This window comes from Pinus tabuliformis, chromosome 2_1 (genome assembly GCF_031772625.1).
Source record: "Pinus tabuliformis cultivar Carrire ecotype Pingquan chromosome 2_1, CPIR1, whole genome shotgun sequence".
NCBI lineage: Eukaryota > Viridiplantae > Streptophyta > Pinopsida > Pinales > Pinaceae > Pinus > Pinus tabuliformis.
In genome coordinates this window covers 100,565,522-100,586,475 of record NC_142299.1, presented here as the reverse complement: position 1 = coordinate 100,586,475, position 20,954 = coordinate 100,565,522, and the positions used below count along the sequence as shown (strand labels likewise).

Genomic DNA, 20,954 nt, shown 5'->3' with positions numbered 1-20,954 from the left:
TAAAAGAAAACCTTGCTGTCGCTTAGATGATGTTCCTGTGCCAAAATAAGAGATCAAACCCAACATAATTTCGCTACCCTTCCAAATAGTATTCCTGTCAGAACAAAGAGAAAGATGGAATGGTGTCAACTAGGGTGGAGTCTTTCACTACTGAAATTGATAAGGAGAAAGGGGTCTTAAAATCCTCAGAGCCCCAGGCTCAAGAAAATAGAGACCAATAGATCCACAATGATGATCCAAAATGAATTCGACTCTCTTATATTTATAAATTTCCTAGAGGGGTCTCTTCTCTTTAATTAATTGAGTAAACTTTACTCCAAGCCTTAATTTTGGGTTTGTTTGCCCAACTGCCCTAAACTCACCCAGACATTGAGTATTTTGGATTTCCCCCCCTTTATGAAGGACTATAGCATACGAGGATCAATAGGCTATTTTGACCCTTGGGAAATTAATATCCTGGGAACATTACAATCTCCTATTTCCTGGGAAAAACCTCCTAAATCATAGCGCAAATCTAGCAGCAAGAAGTCTCTTATCACAATTTATTGGCTACTCAAAAGTACGTACCCTCAAGATGCTCTCACACACACAACCTTGTGCATACAAGAATGAATAAATCTGTGCCTTTGTCCTTCCTTTATAGGTTGAATCCATGCTAAAATTGGCGAGTAAAAATTTAGAATAAGCATTGTGATTGACTTTGTTAACTGAGTTTAACTTGTCTCTAACTAGTCTCTAACTTGACTTGTTTGACTTGTCAACTTGTCTCTAACTCGTCCTAGCCTCAATTAGAAATTGAAGCTTTCAACTCATTTGATCTAAATTTATAAATGCCAATCGGTTTGTAGTCAAACTAAAGGAAGAACCCTCATAAGTAGGTCCTCCAACTATACGCATGAACTCTTCAACTGCATGAACCTGCCCATTGTTAAAGGAAAGACAAACTTAGTCGTTCTAGCTAAGGCATGATCCAAAGAAGACCTTCCCTCACTACCATTTTCAACACTCCCTCTTAGTAAGGAAGGTGCTTCTAGAAGAAACTTGTCGACATGGATTTGTCTTCAACACTACCACATTCTCTGTTGCTGCAGTTGCTCCCTTTGAACTAGAAGACTTTCGTGCTTTCTTCTGTGAAATCTGATCTGAAGACCTATTTTTTCTTTCCATGCTCTGTGAGTCTACCACCTTAGTCATAAGTGGCATGTACCCTGTGTACCTCTGTGGCTGCTTCCTTTGGTTGAAGGTGATATTGGAAGATCCAACTTTCTCCTGATCTCCCTTAAACAAATCTTCTACCCACTTGGTTCGAACTCTCCTTATACTAGGAGTTACTTACTAAGTGGCTGCCTCCACTCGCCCTGGACTTTGCTCCTCATCATCTTGCTGGTCGATCCAATTTCCAACTAGTTGAGACTCTAATTGAGATACTGGTTGAGACTCCATCTTGAGAGCTCTATCTCGCTCTCACTCAACCATCACTTCTGTACTCTAAGAGATTCTTACCTTGTTGCTTAAGACTGCACCTGTCTCAACCTGGAGTAAGTACAAATTCTTCTTCCTTACACTTATCTGCTTCTTACATCTAGAAGCTAATTGGAGGTAAGCCTTACCTTTGCTGAAGATAACATCATAACCCTTGTCCTCAAGGGTAGCTATCGAAACAAGATTATGTTTTAATTCGAGAACATAGTTATGCTACCTGAATCCCTTTGGAAACTGACAGTACCAACTCCTCTAGTTGCACACATCCATCATCTCCTAGCTTGATCTGAAGCTGCATGTCCTTCTCCTTAAGATGGTTGAAATACTTCTTGTTCTTGGTCATGTGGAAGGATTCTCTTGAATCAATATACCATACACTGCTGTTTGTTGAGCTGTCCATGCAAGCAATCAATGAGAAATATTTCTCGAATTGGGTAGAAAATGCATCTACCTCTGTTGATGCATCTACGTGATCCTTCTTGGACTCCTCCTTCCGATTAGGACACTTAGTGGCATAGTGTCCCAAGTCATGAAAATGGAAGCATTTGATCTTGGCTCAAATCCTTCTTCTTCTCGCACTTTTGACTAGACTCGACCTCTCCTTGGCTCTTCTTGCCCTTGGCTCTACTAATTTGCCTGCCTGGCTTTGCCTGCCAAGGCAAATTTCTCATCATCCTCTGTCTTCGTTGATCTACCATCTCTAGTCACTCTCCATATTTCTTCTTGAATACAATCACTCCTAACCTTTCCCAACTAGGGAAATTTTCTCGACCACTTACTGCATCTTGGAAGCCATACCAAGACTTATGGAGTCCTAAAAGCGCAAGACCTACGAGGTCTTATTATGCTACTATCTCACCTACACCACCTAGCTCATCCCGAACTCGAGTGAACTTTGAAGGATATGAGATGCTGGGCTCATCTTTGGCCATCCAGATACTTCTTAGCTTTCTCCTTGAGAGCAAGCTTCCTGGCATCACTGGTACCCTGAAACAAATCGAAGATCTCTTTGAACATCTCATGTTGTCTTCTCATAGAGATGAGGAATAATATGGTCTCTGATCCCTTTTAGAATGATCCTCTTCGCCTTGGTGTCATACTTTTAGTATGTTGGGCCAATTGTTGGGTATCTTGAGCTCGCTGTATAACATTCTTGATAAACTCTCCCATCCCATTATCTTCAGTGTTCCACGGGGACGCGTCCCCCAGGGTCGTGTTCTCGCACCCCACGCACCCGGGACGGGGAGTCTCTTGGGGGTGCGTTTCCCCACGCACCCTTTTTGGGGAGTCTTGGGGAGACGCAAGGGGGTGCGTTTCCCCAGTGTGGGAGTCTAGACTCCCCAAGACTCCCCAAAAAGGGTGCTTCTGGGCGTCCCCCTTCAGTATGGGAGTCTAGACTCCCCAAAAAGGGTGCGCCTGGGCGTCCCCCTTTAAATTTGTCTAATAAGACTTAAAAATTCAAAATTCAAAATAAAAAATTCAAAACTCAAAACCATTAAATTTTATTTTTTTTAAACTAAATAACTAAAACTTAAAAGTCTAAAAAAAATAAAATTAAAACTAAATAACTAAAACTTAAAAGCCTAAACCTTAAAGTTAAAAGCTCATTTCATTTCAACCCAAAGTCATTTCCATTTCACTCTTAACTATTTTTGAGTTTGAACTTTGAAACTTTGAGTTATATAGATTTAGTGTTCAAACTTTGAAAATATACTAGTATGTTTTGCTTTCAATTTAGATTCTAGAATGATGGATGATGAATTTAGTTTTTAAATCAATGTAGATTGTAGAATGATGAACCATTGAATGATGAATGATATTGATCAATGTATTTGAATATTTTATTATTGATTTTTATTTTTGTTTTTCGAATCTCATGGTATGTATGAATAATAATTAATTCAATAATGAGACTTGTCACTTGAGTATGTCATATGAATGATGTATGTATCAAAATGAATGATGAGGATGGATCAATGATTAGAATTTCAATTGTCTATTTAATATTTTTATGCTTTCATTATTGAACAGTGAACAATGAATATGAACTTGAATTATATATATATACACCTCGACGACTCCCCGCACCCCCGAAATTTCCCTAAAATTTGAGGGTACTCCCACACGTCCCCCTTGTGCATCTCCCCGCACCCGCGTCTCCCCGCACCGGAGTCTTGGTGGAACATTGATTATCTTCCAACACTATTGTGATTCACTCCTTCCATGCACAAAAATTTGATCCTCTAAAATGAGATCTAACCTTTAGCCCTAGGAATGCCATACTGCTATCCAGGAATTGCTGTGCTTTGTTCTTCAAACTTTGATCTGTGCCTTCAAAATTCTGCTGCAAAGGGATAACCTTCCTTGGTTCAAGCAACTTGGATTTGCGACAGACTTCCTCGTCTTTGCTCGAGACACCTTAGGTTCCTTGCACTTCTCCTTGCGCTCTGCCGCCTTGAGCAAAATTACAATTGTTTGTGCTACTACTAGGACAAACTGCTGCCCTAAAAACCCTTTAGGACAAACTGCTGCCCTAAAAACCCTTTAGGACAAACTTATTCTACTAGCAATCTTTTCCTAAAACATGACATCAAAATACCTTCTAGCCTCAGTTTGCTGTAGATATACTTCTCAAACTCTGTGTCCAATCTTCAGACCTGAAGTATATTGTGAGTCGTGACAACCCTTAACTTTGTCTCACAAACATGTATCCTCCCGAGTCCTCGCTCTTGCCTGAGATAACTTGGGTATTCAATCTATACTACCAATACCAATACTCCTGTTACTCGACCTTGCTCCATGAAACACATAATTCTCGACCCTCTACTTGTCTTGGATTTGAGGTGTTACAAGTCTCTCTTAGGTTGCTTCCTTGATTGTCATAACAAAGGTAATAAACACTCAGAACAATGGTATCTTCCTAGACCAAAACCTAACTAAACTGCTTGCTTCAAACTCATCTCTGTGTGTTGGTCTTTATGTGGATCTTTGCTCTGATACCATGTTGATTTGCACGAAAATCTGCAACTGCTATGATGAACAATTTGAAACTAATTTCTTTACACCAAGACACAAAATTTCTCAACACTAGATAAGCAGCAAAAGAAAACGCAGAGGTAAAGAGCACAATCACACAAAAAACAAAATTTTTCTGGGGAAACTCGATTGGGAAAACCCACGTCTTGCTGTAGAATTTTATGAATAATTAAATTTCTTAAAGGTAAATAGTGACCCCGAGATGCTACACTAGCTGGACACACCTTGCTACCTATCAACCCTTGCTCTTACTTGTCTACAACCTGTTTGGCCCTTTTCCCTTGCGTAGGAGATCTCGTATTTCCTAGTGCAGTCTTGGCCCCTATTATTTAGGAAAAAACCACTGAATCCTAGTGCAAATTTGGCAACAATTAGTCTTTCTATCACCACGTATTGGTTGCTCCAAATTGCACACCCTTAACAAGATGCTCTCACACACACAACTTTTTGCATACAAGAATAAATAAATTTGTGCCTTTGTCCTTCCTTTATAGGTTCGATATATGCTAAAATTGGCGAGTACAAATTTAGAACACCAGTTGTGATTGACTTGTTAATTGAGTTTAACTTGTCTCTAACTTGACTTTCTTGACTTGCTAACTTGGCTCTAACTCGTCCCTGCCTCAATTAGAAACTGAAGCTTCCAACTCATCTTATCCAAATTTATAAATGCCAATCAATCTATAGTCAAACTGAAGGAAGGATCCTCATAACTAGTCCTCCAACTCCGTGAACTTGTCCATTGTCAAAGGAAAGACAAACTTGGTTTTTTCTGGCTAAGACATGAGCCAAATAAGACCTTCCCTTGCTAACATTTTCAACATGGATTATTTTGGTTACTCACAAAAACCCAATCAAAAAGCACAACATCTCACTTGCCTATGGATGAATGAATTGGAATATTGAATCAAACAATGGTCCAAATATTGAGAATGTACTGTGATGAATATTTAAAGATGCGGTGCGAATGGTTTTCCTATGTACAACATAGGCATAGTTAGACAACCCATGCATGTTTCTTCAAATCTTGGAATGCAGACATTCATTATTTTGACATTAACCATTGGACCCCAAGTCACTTTTGGAAGGCGTTAGCTCTCAAACTCTACCCTAGAAGGAAAAGTCCTAACCTCTATAGGAGATCCTAAGGCTACAAGAAGTAAGCTAACCACTGCCACCTCAATAGCCTTGCCCCACACTTCAGACTAAGGAAAAAACTCACTATCCTAACCTAGGGGGTAATCCTTGTAGACCTATTTGAGCTAAATACATTATAGAAAGAGTGGATGTGGAAATTAGCACAAATTGACTTTTGGAGTTAAAACCATAAATGAATCTACTACCTTGAAATCATTGCAAAATGAAATGTGAAGATGGTTCACTTGATTGTCGCATGTAGTACAATTTACCACCAAATGCATGATTTTCACCAACTGTAAGTGTTGGTGTTATTTGAGTCAAAGTTCTAGTTTGCTTTACCAAGTGATTAGAAGGATGAGATTTATCCATGTGACAATGCCTTGTTAAAGCAAATTGTTCAATTAAGGTGATTGTTTTGAACTGCTAATCCAAGAAAAATAAGCAAAATTGAAAACTCTAAAAAGTGTTGAGCATTGGTTCGAAAATAGAATATTGGACTCGCAATTATATTGAGAAGGGTGACGGAGGGGGGGGGTCAATATAATACAATTTTTACTTGTTTAAACATTCAAGCACCATAAAACTAATTTTTACTTATTTAAACAATTAGACTATAAAACATCAATCTCATAAACGGAATGTGAAACACAAGATATACGTGGAAACCCTTTCGGGAGAAAACCATAATTCTTCTTTAAATGAGAGTTCTTTGTAGGTACCAACCTATAGGAGCACCAATCCCCACAACTGCTTTGTAGGCACCAACCTGGAGGAGACACCAATTCCCTTTGTTGTCTATTTTATAAACTATTACTTTAAGGATCCACTCTGTGTCATTGAACTTTGCTCTACAATCATATTCTTCAAAGGTTTACTTTGTGATTCTAAATTTGCTTTGCAACGATTCACTCTGGTTATCTATTCAATTCTTTACCTTTGTACAATTACCCCTTACTATTGCATTATTAATTTGGTGCTTCCTTCAACTTGAACCGTTAGATTATGCACTTCCTTCAACTTGAATTATTAGAAATAGGTCTTCCTTCAAGCTGTCAGGACAAACACTTCCTTCAAACCACCTTCAAGAGTATGGCACTTACAAAGCCAAATGTTTTGTAGTAAACTATAGCCCTGGTGCTACCACAGCCTCAGAGCTGTGTTTGTGCTTACATCACTAGTGCTGCACTTTTATGATGCTTTGTCATATAGGCGCTCCCTTCAATCACACCTTTTCAAAACCTGGTGCATGTATATGCTAGCACTTCTTTTGCAACGCTTATTGCTCTTTGAAGTCTTGGAGCTCCCTTCAATCCAACTTTCCATGAGTTATTGCTTATGTGCCTTAGCACTAGGCCATAGACCATATAACATGTCCAGACACACTATTATATTGGGATTGAAGAAATCCTCAAATTATTTTAATATTAAAATCATTCACAGAACCAAGACTAGGCTTCTGGTGCTACTCGCTTGTTTGACCCAATCTTCAAGGTTTGTTATAAAGATGGGGTTAGCAAAAAAATCATTTTTGCAAGTTTGCGGAATATAATTCTGATACACTATAGTGTTTAGCTCGTCGAGAGCTTTTTGACGATATGAATTTTCTCTCAATTTGAGTCCCGGATCAAAAGTTACGTTTGTTAGAAATTTTGGCCAATAGGCCATGTCATCCTAATACCCACATGGCATCCACGTGGCCTTTACCAGGTTCATGTGACCATACATGTCATCACTGTGGGGCCCATAGTCACTTAGCGGAGAGCCAGGTCCACATCACGTCGGAGCGACCACTCCATCCCGTTCTCACTTGCTACTAGTAATGAATTACAAAACTTGGTGATGGGCGGTCTCTTCTTCTATAGCGTTCCATGGAGGGAACCATGGCTTGATCGCCCAACTCCTTGTCGACTCCCTTGTTATAAATTTTGCCCAAGCGCAAAGGAACTCGGTGGTGGGCAGTAGCCTGACGTCATGGTTCCATGAATCAGAACTAAGGTTGAATCGACTCAATCTTTGTTAGCACACTTGGTTAGTAGAGTTAACAAAGCACTAGACTTCATGGCGGTGAGTGGTTGCTCAATGATAGGCTTCCATGCTTGGAACCTCGGCCAGATCAACCATCTTCCTTCATTCAGCTATCTTTGCAAGGTGTTAAAGGCGCAAAGGTTCACGACAATGAGGGATGGTTCAACAACACGATTTCGTGAATCAGAACCATGGTTAGATCAACCAAGTCATTGTTATTTACTAAATACTATTGGTTTGTTTCTTAATAATGGTGGAATTATTTAATTAATATTAATTATTATATATAACTTATTGATTTCAAATGGGCCATTATATTTAAATAATAAAAAAAAATGATATATTCGCATATTCATCTATTAAAAAACAAACAGAGAAGATCTAGTTTACCAAGGGACCATTTGATTTAAATAATTATTATTAAATAAATATACAATTACCTAATGTAACTAAATGGTAATTTAATACTATTTGTTTGTATTTAAATAATATTGGAATAATAATATATATAGATTATTTAATAAATATGAATTATTATACTAGATATAATTTATTAAATTAATTATATAACAAGAATATTAGTGGTTTGACTAGGACCTTAGGTCAAAATTAGCCGTTGGAGTCTCTGCACACTCTATTTAAACAAGCTGAGCCGGATTGGTTCTTCAACTTGTCCTGACGATGAACCACACTGGTTGGTTCGAAACGCGTCGACAAAAGATTGGTTATGTGATTTTGCCGAAGATTATCTAAACAAGTCATTGTTGTTTGCTCGTTAGCATGCTTTAACAAGGATCCCGATAAGGAACCATAGGTAGATTGATCAGTGCTTCTTTCAGATGGTCTTTTTCAAGTGAGCAAATGGCGAACAAGTTGGTGGTGGTTGGTCATTCAGTGAGTTAGGTTACATGAGATGGAACCTCCATCGGATCGACTATTCTTCCATCTTTTTTGCTTGATTGTGAGGTGATCAGTCCCAAACATATTGGTGGTGGCAAATCTTCCCTGCATATTACTCAACAGTCATATCAAACCCTAGCTCGTCGACGGATGGGACCACTGCCAAGTGAAATGTTATTGCAGGCTAAGGGGAAGTGACCACTCCCGCTGTCTCTTGTGAGTTGAGGCCCAAGGGTCTGAATCTTGTACTCCTAGATGCTATGCCTTGACCAATTAAATGATCGTGACTCACCGGGTTGCTCAACTGCTCAGGGGGAGCTATAGTTACAAATGCATTGTATAGGCTTAGGGTGAGCTATATTTACAAACACGTTTTATAGGCCTGATCCTGAGCTAATATTGCCAAGAGGAGAGCGCAACACACAAAATTCACAATATTCATGAACTGTACCCAGACTAACTAGTGTTTTAAAAATTGGCCAAACAAATTCGGAATCGGCGGAGCCGACGGAGGAGAACCCTTGCTTGGGTCGGCTCGGTACAAAAACCGGTTCAAAGGTTGGTTTTTTACTGTTAAAATTGGCAACTAGGGCCAAACTCCACATGGGTCATCTTATTTATGACAATTGGTATTTTTCTTGCATTCCTCTCTCCGAGAGGTGTAGGATTGATCTAAATATCATATGATTTTGACATGTACAAGTGAAGTTATGAATTTATTTTGATAATGGTCAAATTATCAAGGTCGACCTCTTCTATATCTTGGCTCACGTAATCCAATAGTCACGTCTCTTGACCCCCACCGATTGGTATATATAGAGGCGCTTTCTCCCTCATTTGTGACATCCAAGTGCTCATCCTCTCCTCTAAAATAGGACGACATCTGAGGCAGGACGCAAGTGGCAAGGGTTGAGTTTATGATGAGACCCATCTCTGTTTAGGGTTCAGTTTTCTTGGGAGAAAAGAGCTGCAGGTCTGTGGCATCATGCATGGAGGATAGGAGGTCTGTCTGGGCAGCGTACCTCTTGTTTTTGGGTACAAATTTCCTGTTGAATAGAGCCGCAGTCAGAGGAATGCTTGTTGGATGATTTTCTGTGCTATTTGGTGAGGTGTATCTTTGTTACAGGCCGCAAGCCTAAAGGCAAATCTGGGTACGATTTAAGGTGATCATTATCGTTGTTTTGGGTCCGATTTAAGGTGATCATTATGATGAGACTCATCTCTGTTTAGGGTTTAGTTTTCTTGGGAGAAAAGAGCCGCAGGTCTGTGGCATCATGTATGGAGGATAGGAGGTCTGTCTGGGTAGTGTACCTCTTGTTTTTGGGCATAGATTTCTTGTTGAATAGAGCCGTAGTCAGAGGAATGCTTGTTGGATGATTTTCTGTGCTATTTGGTGAGGTGTATCTCTGTTACAGGCTGCAAGCCTAAAGGCAAATTTGGGTACGATTTAAGGTGATCATTATCTCTGTTTTGGGTCCGATTTGAGTAGAAAGGGAGGCCGAATGTTTTGAGGAGAATCTGGACACCTGTGCATTGTGTGCAGTCTTGGCCGCAGGCCTGTAGAGGAGTTTTGTTGGGACTGCTGTTCATAACAAGCTGAAACAGGGTGCCATATAGAGCAGCGAAGGAAGGAGGGTCTTGTGGAAGGAAAGCCGCAGTCCTCTAGGTGATTGTTGGAGCAGTTTTAGGGCTGACATATTTATGTTTTTGTGCTCTAACCAGTGTTCAGAATTGCAGTATATAAATCTCCAGTGGATGGTGCCATAATTGCAATTTCATTGAGTCATCTTCATGGTTAAGAGCTTTGATGTCAGATCTACTATTTGGCAAGACTTTAAATCATTGTACTCTCTCTCTCTCTCTCTCCCTCTGCTGAATTATTGAAGAATATAAGAAGAATTGATCAAGGGTTTCCCCACATCGGTGTTTGTTCCTGGCTGGTGCCACAACTTGTGTCCTCTTGTCTCGGCTTGTCTTTCACTGTTTATGTTTAGGTTCTATTTGCATTTTACTATCATGTTGATGTGATTGCTAATGTGGATATGGATATTGGGCTAATAAAGAGATTGAAGTAAAATTGCTCTAAAGCATAAAACATACCATTGTTACCTAAAATCAACAGTTACCGAACTGATCGAGCCTATAGAAGCTACCCAATGTGAAAATTTGGTGACCCCTAATCCTACTACAACAATTGATTAAGTTTCTTCTATTTGTTAAATAACTTGAACAAATTATTTACAGCATCCTACGGTAAATATTGAAACTAATACATTGCAGCCTTCACAAATACAATATTGCGGAAGAAATAAAAACTCTGGTAGAATAGATGTACACACACAATAAAACACCATTATATTTGGACCAATGTCCCTGGAAAGACCCAATGCGGGAAAACTGGTGCAACAACTGAGGCTTTTATTAGTATGAATTAAGAAATGTGAGTATAAATCTATGGAAGCTCAAATCTAGTGTTCCATACAATGAAATAATTGACAAGAGATCTAGTGAGAAAAATCTCACTCCCACCAGTGATCTGACATTGACCTTGGCTCAAGATGTGCTGCCCCTTGTTGCCTTTGTGCTGTCTTTGCGGCAACCTACTCAGTTCTGCACTCATTGCCTCTCAGCTATGCACTCACCAGACTAAAGAAGCTGACTCTGACCTTACTATCCCTGCCCCTCTCTCACTGCTTTGACTTCACTGAATCACCTCCAGCGATTGACTGCTGCTACTGTGGAGATTGATTTCCCAGCAAATCGAATTCCTTGTATCTCAAGTGTGTTCTCCAACCCCCATCAAATTTCTTCCTATAATCTCTCATTGAGGCTTCAACGACCAAGATTAAAACATAATTGATGGCTAAGATTAACTAGAAATCGATCCAAGTGTTCTTCTAGAAGATTCTCACAATGACTTAATTAATGCCCTTTAATTAATTAGTTTTCCTAAGTGTCGACTTAGGTACCATTAAAAAAAGATCAATTATTTTAATTAAGTTATCTCTAGGTGGAATTTCCAGTCTGTATTTTGGAGAATACATGTATTCTAGCATCTCCACAAATTTTCGTGGCTAGAACACATCCAATGCTACAAAAACTAACACCCAACCCCCTCATTGTGCATGCTAGTGCTACTACTACAGTTGCAGTTGGAGATCTTGATGAGGAGGAGCCATGGGTTTCCCTATCTAACTTTGATTCAGAGTCTGAGCCAGATGATGTTGGCTTCTCTAGCAGTAGCCAGTAGTGACTAGTGATGTTTTACTTTTATTGTAGAGGCCATTTAGAGCCTCCCTGGTTATGTGTTTTTGTTCTGATCTCTATATTATGTATGTATTGGATAGTGCATTGGGTGCTATTTTGATATAATGGATATATTCATGAGCCTACTTTGATCATATGTGGTCTTCTTTCCATATGGATATCGAGTTGGATTCGGATTCGACCCTTGGCCGGTTTCGAACCTGAGCCGGAGTTTTAAAACATTGAAACCAACACAACCTAGGTACTCAAATTGAATTACCTAGTGCCAATATTCTTTTTCAAGGGTGGTTAACAGACACCAAGTGGCTGCTACCTCCACGGGAAAATCTAGGTAGATCAACCCGAAGGGATCTACCCATCAACCTAACCTCAAGGGTGTCGAGGAGATTTGACCTCGTGACCACCCGATAAGTGAGGTGCTTAGCAACAGGGACTCGACCAACTGAACTATCCCTTTGGGCTATCTAGTGCCAATATTCAATATAATTGAAGGTTTATAAGATAATTGGCTAATCTTGAGTAAACTCTAGGATAAATATGCAAAATATCTTGTAATCATGAATGTGGCAATAATCCACACATTTCAGTTATTCATTTCGACCATAGTTCTCAACCATAGTAACTAAATGCCGATGCATAAACCCACGATTTATCACATGGATCCTGAGTCATTTATTCATCAACACAATCTTAGTATTCTTTTAGTTTATAACACACCAAACATCTGTAGATCATATTCATAACATGGGACTTCCTAATGCAAGCATTCTTTAAACCACATACATATGAGATAGTTTATAAATCCTGAGCATAATAATGAGTCCCAAACAATCATAGATAAGCATACATGACCTTGCATTAATCTTAAACACAACTAGGAATATCACGGTCCATAGCCCAATATGTATGGGGAATTATACTTATCTGTGTATGTTTTTAAATGGTTGGCAACTAAAGGAGGGACTTCCAGTCTCTACCCAACCATAGGCCAATTACAATGCAACTTTCTTGTAGTTGACCACCCTCTAGTTAGATCTAGAGTTTTAGGGGATGCTTGCTCAGGGAAATTCACACCAAAACTTGGTAGAAACCTAGGAGATGGAGTCCACTGTCTTATTGGTTTAATAACTTCCCTCTTGCATTAAGCACCAAAGTGACTCACTTCTTTGCGTTTAATCACAAGGCTTCACCCAAGGTCCAGATGGGCTATTGCTTAGTCTAGGAGATTGAATCCCTTGTTCATGTGGGTTAACGACTATCTTTTCATAGCAAGCATCGTAAGGGTTTGTAGTCCATTATCTAGGTGGTATAACAACTATCCAGTGAGCACCACAATGGTTTAGATTCCCTGTTTGAGTGGTTTAACAACTATACAACAAGCACCACAATGATTGCCTTGTTCAAGTGGTTTAACAACTATACAACAAGCACCAGAATATCCTTAAAAACAACAATACAGGGGATAACATCCCAAATTTTTGAGTATAGGACTTGGTCACAACTCTAGCTCTGCGCCATGCGTTCCAAGCTCAACCCACAGGGAATTCTCTCCTGTGGCCAATGTTCTTCGTTGTTGCCCCACGTTCTTTTGCCAATGCCCTCTTCTCTGCTTTCCCAATTGACTCTTGTCTTTCTTCTTGAGGCCTCAATGTTGGAAAATGATTAGGTCAACATATTAATTCACTTTTCCATTCATGACAGTTACTTGTGTTTTATATTCTTCTTCTTGTTTATTATGCTTATGTTCTTATCATCAAATAAATGCCAAAATAGGAAGGTCACAACCATACACAATGAACACAAGATATAGGCTCCAAGCTAGGGCAGAACCCCTCCAAGGGGAAAACCCATGGATAACTTTTTTTTTTATAGAATCAACTTCAAAGTAGACTTCCAAGACCAAACCCTAGACCCACGCTACCACCAAGAACCAAGTCAGACACCCAAATCTTTCTTCTACATTGCAAGATAAGGTCGTTCAAGAGTAGCGAGACCATGTTCCTTCAAAGCAAGCCTCTTCTAGCCATTTGATTTTCCAAGAGTAGCGAGACCATGTTCTTTCAAAGCAAGGCTCTTCTAGCCATTTGATTTTGCAAGCGGAGTCTGCAACCTATCCTGCAACTTTTAGATCTGAAGTGCATCCAAAAAACCTAGGTTTCTCGCACGTGTCGGGAGAAACATGAAAATTCAGACCTTCGACTTCTTCAAGAGCTTCTCCATTCCTTCGCTAGCCTTCTCTTGCTTTCCTAGGACAGTCACATTCCTTGTTAACTTCAACCGAAACCAAGATATGTGATTGCTTCATTGTCTTCTAAATGAGGTCGAATCCTTTCTTTGTATAGCCTTTCTTTGGGTTTAAATATCCCTCACAAGGCCAACTTCATGTAGGCTGGAAGACTTAGTTCTTAGGAGCCTTCTAGACATTTCCATATACAAAATAATTTTTCTTTTAATGATACAAATGCCCGGTCTTTCACAATAACAGTGACTCTTTGGCTCATGCTAAACCCTAGGAGAGCTTATGACCAATAACTTGAGCATGAAACCCATGTTCCAAAAATATTTTTCTTTTATTCTTTACATCATATTCTTTCTCCAAATAATATTTACATCATTACATGAGTCAAATGACAATTATGAAGACCGAAACTAGTTACATTTTTCAACATTCAATTCCTTGACCTTGATCCATGAGGGGGGGCGGGAATCGGTGCAGTCCTCTACCCATATGCCCAATCCCATTTCTTCATTTGTTTTGTCAGTGCTAGCGGTTGGGTGGTCAGCATGTGGTGTTGGGAATTTAATGTGGCTGAGTATCACTGCAAAAAAATCAAAGCGACTGGCCATGGTTTTGCTCATAACATGTAACAGGCCCTCTCTCAGGCATTGTGTCAATTTTTCTGCGGCACTTCAAAATCAGGTTATGTTTAAGATAGCAATCATACACATACTAAAATGCCACAACACAATCACTTCACACAATGGAAAATGTACAACAACGAATCATGGTTTTGCTCATAACATGTAACAGGCCCTCTCTCAGGCATTGTGTCTATTTTTCTGCGGCACTTCAAAATCAGGTTATGTTTAAGATAGCAATCATACACATACTAAAATGCCACAACACAATCACTTCACACAATGGAAAATGTACAACAACGAATCAATGTAGTACACAAGACAATTTTAACCCAAAACTTGTTATATTACAAACTTTAATACAGCAAACATAGGGAACCCATACTGGGGATCATGGCCCTTACAATTAGCCCTGATACAAGAACAGCTATGGCTTTGATGTCAACGACTTATGAGTCATGATACTCAATCTACCCTGAACAAAGTACACTTGACTTGCTGGAGGAGCACTCAACTCAGCCCTTTTGGTCCACGTATGTGGAACACCTTTGACAGGTCCTTTGCAACCATTTCTGCTGCTCAGAAGACTTCTGCAACTTTAGAATGCTTGCGTCTTCAGCTGATCAAACTGCCACTATCAGTTATCTAGTTGCTTTTAGAATGATTTAACATAGGCTCACAGAACTGACCTCCAACAGTCCTTTCTCCTCCAAGATGCCTACACCACCATTTTTTTGTTTGCATTTTTCTTTGATAAAGTTTAGTCAAAGCCTCTCACATTTCCCTGTTAATATTTGTCCTTGAGATATTAGGGATGACATTATCCTTCACTTCATCAAGAATAACTCTCCTAGTCTTTACATCTTTTAGTTGAAAGGCAGCCAATTGTGTAGCAGCAGGAGCAATAGGAGTGCTATTTGCAAATTCCCAGATCTTGCTTTACCTTAGGACTAATGCTATCCTCTCCTTCCAAGGACTCTAGTTGGATGCCCCCTCCAGCCGGCCATATCTCAAATCTGTTGCGGCCATTTTTGCAAACCCCAAATCAAATATCACTTCTGGTAAAATAAGTTTGCCACTGTAAAACAGTTGAGCTGTATGATCTCCCCCACAAAGTTTCTAGAGCTCTCATACCGCGTTGAACTTTTAACATCAGATCTGATTTATTTTCTTCACAATTATTTTTACCCAGAAATTAATTTATGCTCAAATCAATTCTGAAACTGTGCATATATACACTGGTGTTCTCAACTCTAGATATAAAATATGCATCCAAAAATTAAATAGGAAATCACCAGAAGACAACATAAATTCTGCCCAATAAATCTTCCTTCACTTCCTATTAAATCTAGAAAATTTTGGGGTCTAGACCCACAGAGAAATTACACAGTAAATACAACAATATTAGAAACTAGAAATGGCTTGAAGATTTTCGGCCAAGGAAGAAATAAGCCCCTGATGAATTGGCCCTGATAGGTCTTGGCCTGTACCTACAACGACTAAGCCCTCCCATCCATACAGCCTGTGCACTGGAATTCTCAGCCTGTTAAACAAAACTCGGCCTCCAAATTTTGGCCCCCTTGCTGGAAATCTTGGCCTCTCTTGTAGTCTGAGCCTGTTCAGGTTTTTCACCTTCTTTTTCTCTTCCAAGTCTTGGTTGTCTTCAAGATTCTCGGCCCTCACATAAATTCTTCTTCCAAAAATCTGGTGCACACTTTTCCTTTTTCTCCTTAGTCACTCGAGCCTCTCATGAGAAAACAACTTCCTCAAAAATAATGTGTTTTTGTGCTGTTCCTTAGGTTCTCTTTATAATTTCACGTAGATCAATGGTGGAGATTAGGTCTAGGTTGTGTAAATAATTAGATTATCTATCCTTAGAAACTTTATCTCAATAACCAACATTAATCAACAAATTAATTAATGTGCTTTTTCTAAGTTAAAACTTAGGAAAATAATCATAATACTGGCTCCTCTTGAACAAGCACCTAAGGAAGACTCTCTCTTGCATGCTAGACACTTAAGCTCTATGCAAAAGACCTTCAGTTGCTACAAACATCAACAGAAGCTTGCTGAAAAATTATAGGAAGGTTAGCTCAATGAAGCTTGGAGAAGCAAACCTATCTCTATGATTTGAAAGTACAAACCCTAGGTTGTTTACAAACAAAAAATTTAAAGGGTAAAATTTAAAGAGATGGTTGAGAAAGGAAAAGAGGCCCTAAATGCCTTCACTGGGCAATGGGCATGAGTCTTAACTTAACCCTCAATAAATGAGTTTACATATTCATGTCTTGATGCTCTCAAATTGATTTCACTTCATTAAGAGGAGATCTGTGCTGATAACAGTATTACACGTTGAACATTAAATACATGGTGAATATTCTTTGGGCATTTTGCATATACTAACCGAGGCATTCAACACATCATAACTTTGCAACATCCTAATTGAAAATTTGGTTTCTTTGGTCAATAACTATTAATTTTAGTGAACAATGGTACGTTCTATGCTTAGTACAATTACTTATTGGCTCTCTTATTGCAAACATGGCAAACAAGGCATTTGACTAGTTTGTTAGGTTTTCAGTCTTAAATTCAGAATCTGACTTGACTAGGCCTGATTCTTTAGTTTGTCAGTTCCTCTAACAGGGTTGCTCCAGCCTTTATTCATGTAATGAAACTTTCGCCAACTTTGCAGTTAATTCATTCTTTCTTCAGACATCTAGCCTCAAGGATTCACTTTTGGCATTTGTAGATCTTGGCTTAATTGTTTAAACTTTAAATTAAATCTTTTGATTTAAGCTGAACTGCATTGATTAATAATTTTTGGGTGCAATCAGCTCTGCATTTGTTAACCGAAAGCTTCCCATTTCTTTTGACAGAGCGAGCAATCATAGTGGATTTCTCTCCTGTTACTGACTTCCGCGAAGCGACATGTAGGCAATATGAAGAGAATACTTGCAACCGTGGTGGCTACTGTAACTTTATGCACCTCAAGAAGATCAGCAGGCAAGCTTATCAGATATATCTCTATGATTTTATAGATCCTTTGATATGTGGGCTTTGTTGGCTGAAGGGCTCTTTTATAGTAGTAGTTTCTATTTCTGACGTTGTTTCTGTGCAGAGAGCTGAGGCGGCAATTATTTGGAAGGTATAGACAATATGGCCATGGTTACAGTAGAAGCCAGAGTCGAAGTCCTAGCCCTCGACTGTCTGTAGAAAGACACCGTGGTTATGATGATCGTCCTCGTGGTGGCCGTGGTTATGATGACCGTCCCTATGGTGGTCGTGGCTATGATAACCGTTCCCAAGGTGGTCGTGGTTTTGGCAGGAGAAATGGGAGGGGTTATCCTAGTTATCATGATGATAGACATGGACGAAGGCCACGGAGCCGCAGTCCAGGTTACAGACGAGGTCGGAGCAGGAGCAGGAGCCACAGCCCTAGGAGGAGCAGAAATTTTGTGAGAGAAGGTAGTGCTGAGAGGAGAGCTAAAATTGAACAGTGGAATAAAGAAAGAGAACAAGCTGCAGCATCTTCCACTGCGAACCAGTCCATCCAAAATGGAGGGGTGTATTCGGATCAACCTGACGACGGCTTTTAGCTTATGGATGATCACTGCATTTTTGGTTTGTTCCACTCTTTCTTCTGAAATCCCCTACTGTACCTTGTTAGGTGCATAGGTCGCATTTCACACCTGTCATGTAAACCTAGCTTACAAATCATTTTACATTGTGCAGGTGGCACGCAGGTTCACGAATGTCTTCTCTCAAAAGTAAAATCTTTCCGTTTTTGTCTAGGGTCTACAGTAGTGAGAACGTGTCAGTTGATCTGTACATTATGCATTGTGTTTATTGTCCATGAATGTGTTCTCTCAAGTCCATATATAGCGGGTCCAAACCACCAACAATCATGAACATTTAACAGAGAAAACAGTCCAGAAAACATGAAAAATAAATGGCTATATGCGGAAGAAAAATTGAATAACAAGAACAAGTTAGTTAATGTGTGCATTATGCATTGTGTTTGTTGTTCACGAATGTGTTCTTGCATTATTATTGTTTTTGGGTCATATGGTAGTGAAGATAGTTTAGTTAATGCTTGTATTACGCGGTGTGTTTTCGTTCAGTTGAGATTCTGTTGAGGCTGACTGACATCATCCACCTTGTGTAATGTAAAGGGTCTTTTGTGTTATGGCTGCATTCAAGGCACTCTGTTTTCTTAAGTTAATGTGCAGTATACATAATATCTATACGTTTCTTGCAAGATAGTTTTTTAGTTCAGGTTGCTTGTCTGCAAACTGTGAGCTTACAGTCTTGCACGAGTTTTTGCAGGTTCAGGTATCCCTGCTTTTCAGGATGCAGTTCACTTGTATGCAGCTTATATGAGATTTGTGTACAGGTGCATGTGCTGCTGCTTCAATGTTACTGGTGTATGGAGTTTTCGAAATTTCTGGAGATGCTAAAGCTGTTTGTGCAGGAAGAAAATTATGGAGACTGCAATGGTCTCCATTATGCAGGGAGAAAGGATGTCTACATGACTCTGTTTCAGGTTCATCTTGTGCAGGCACAGGTCTTTTGCCTAAAAAATTAGAGCTATATTATTTGTGCGGGCACTGTGGATTTTGAACCGTGGTTCTTTATAAAAGGTGTTTTGCAGGTACATGGTTTAAAATGGTTCTAGATTTGATGGTAACAGATCTAACAGTATTCAGTGGCTGGATTCTCTATATTTGGAATTTAAGTACCTGTATTCTTCAGGATTTATTTTGATACAGAATTGAATGGTAACGGATCTAACAGTATGCAGTGGTTGGATTCTCTTTGTTTGGAAGTTATATACCTGAATTCTTCAGGATTTAGTTTTATACAGACCTCTCATATTCTGTGGTGGAATATATTTCTTAGCTAGAATTGATGTTTTGTACAGCATACAATTTCTGTGATTGATTATTTGCAATACCATGCATTTCTTGTTATTTTTAGGAATGGTAGATGGTGGTGGTTTCTATGACTCTTTGAATATGATAAGATTCCAGTTTCAATTGTTATGCCTTTATTGACTTTCTTGTTGAATGCTCAAAATTAGAAATGAGACGGCTTGCGTTAAGGAGATTAATAGCGCAAGTCTTCTATATACCTTAAAAGGTCACAATTTAGGGCATTGAGAACACTGGCAGGTGCTTCAGTGACTCTGGCAAAGAGAGATCTATTGGGAATTTCTTTGGATCCGTTAATATTGCTTACTTCATTAATGTTGGGGCTTCTGTTCATTCTGTTTGTAGGATACGGTATTATGCTATTAGGAATCTCTTTGGAACAGTTGACTGTTAATATTGCCTGCGACTTCATAAATGCTAGTGTTTCTGGTCATTCTTTTGGTAGGACACGGTATTATACTACATTTGCAGTTAGCTTAGCTTGTTTTTTTTTAATCATAAAAGGAACTTGCACTGACATGTCTCACTTGGTTCATGTATGATTTTACAAAATGCTTTGAGAACCATTTGTTTTAGATGATGTTGTCAGGATAAAATAATTCAACTCTCCATGTTGGGTTGATGGCTTAGGGTTGTCCAACAAATGGGACATTCCTTCATAAACAAAACGGAAAATAATGGATTTTCAAATTAGTAAATAGTGGTGGAGGGAAATAAAAAAGAAATGGTTAAACAAGATTGCTGTTAGGGGAAAAAGAGAGTTTAATTACATCACGGGTGATAGACATGTTCATGTTTTGCAAAAGCAGGTTCATATGGAGGTCAAAATTATGTTCGACGAATGTGAAGCGGAATAGATTTGAATAATGTGCCTTCGATTGCGGCACCTTGTGAAGTAGATCATAGTGTAGTTGTCTGGTGGAGGGAAACATGTACGTGGGAGAAAAAGTAGTCATGGGCGGGTTTTTCTAAACCATTTTATGGGTTGCAAAGGTACTTTATTCTTGAGCTATGGCTATGGGATTTTGCATTAGAACTTGTATAAACATCGGGTGTGTATATCTAGTTGACTGATAAATTGATGGGTATTCTAAGTATTTGAGTGTATCTAGTTGACTGATAAATTGATGGGTATTCTAAGCATGTAAGTGGTAATAAATTTATATTGGTAATGAGTATATTCCAGTAGGTACAATCGGTAATTTCGTAGAAACGATTGTCATTATTTTATCTGGTAGAATCAATATTTCATAAATATCACAAGGGCCAACATGTCTTTGACGACTTGAACTAATGCTATTTGGGACACAAATT

At 39.0% G+C, this 20,954-nt stretch overlaps 1 protein-coding gene across 5 annotated transcripts in view; it reads left to right on the top strand.

Moving 5' to 3' along the window:
• Positions 1-19,500, top strand: part of LOC149198983 (splicing factor U2af small subunit B-like) — a 38,677-nt gene extending 19,177 nt beyond the window's left edge. For 2 of the 5 annotated variants that reach the window (XM_089402241.1, XM_089402239.1), the window contains exons 5-7: positions 17,586-17,712; positions 17,828-18,330; positions 19,103-19,500. In XM_089402241.1, the coding sequence (XP_089258367.1) occupies positions 17,586-17,712; positions 17,828-18,305 (605 nt within the window). In that variant the 3' untranslated portion in view covers positions 18,306-18,330; positions 19,103-19,500. Of the gene's footprint in view, positions 1-17,585; positions 17,713-17,827; positions 18,331-18,441; positions 18,477-19,035 lie in introns of all 5 variants that reach the window. The other 3 variants (XR_016253750.1, XR_016253749.1, XM_089402240.1) reach the window with 3 other exon arrangements.
• The last annotated feature ends 1,454 nt before the right edge of the window (positions 19,501-20,954 follow it).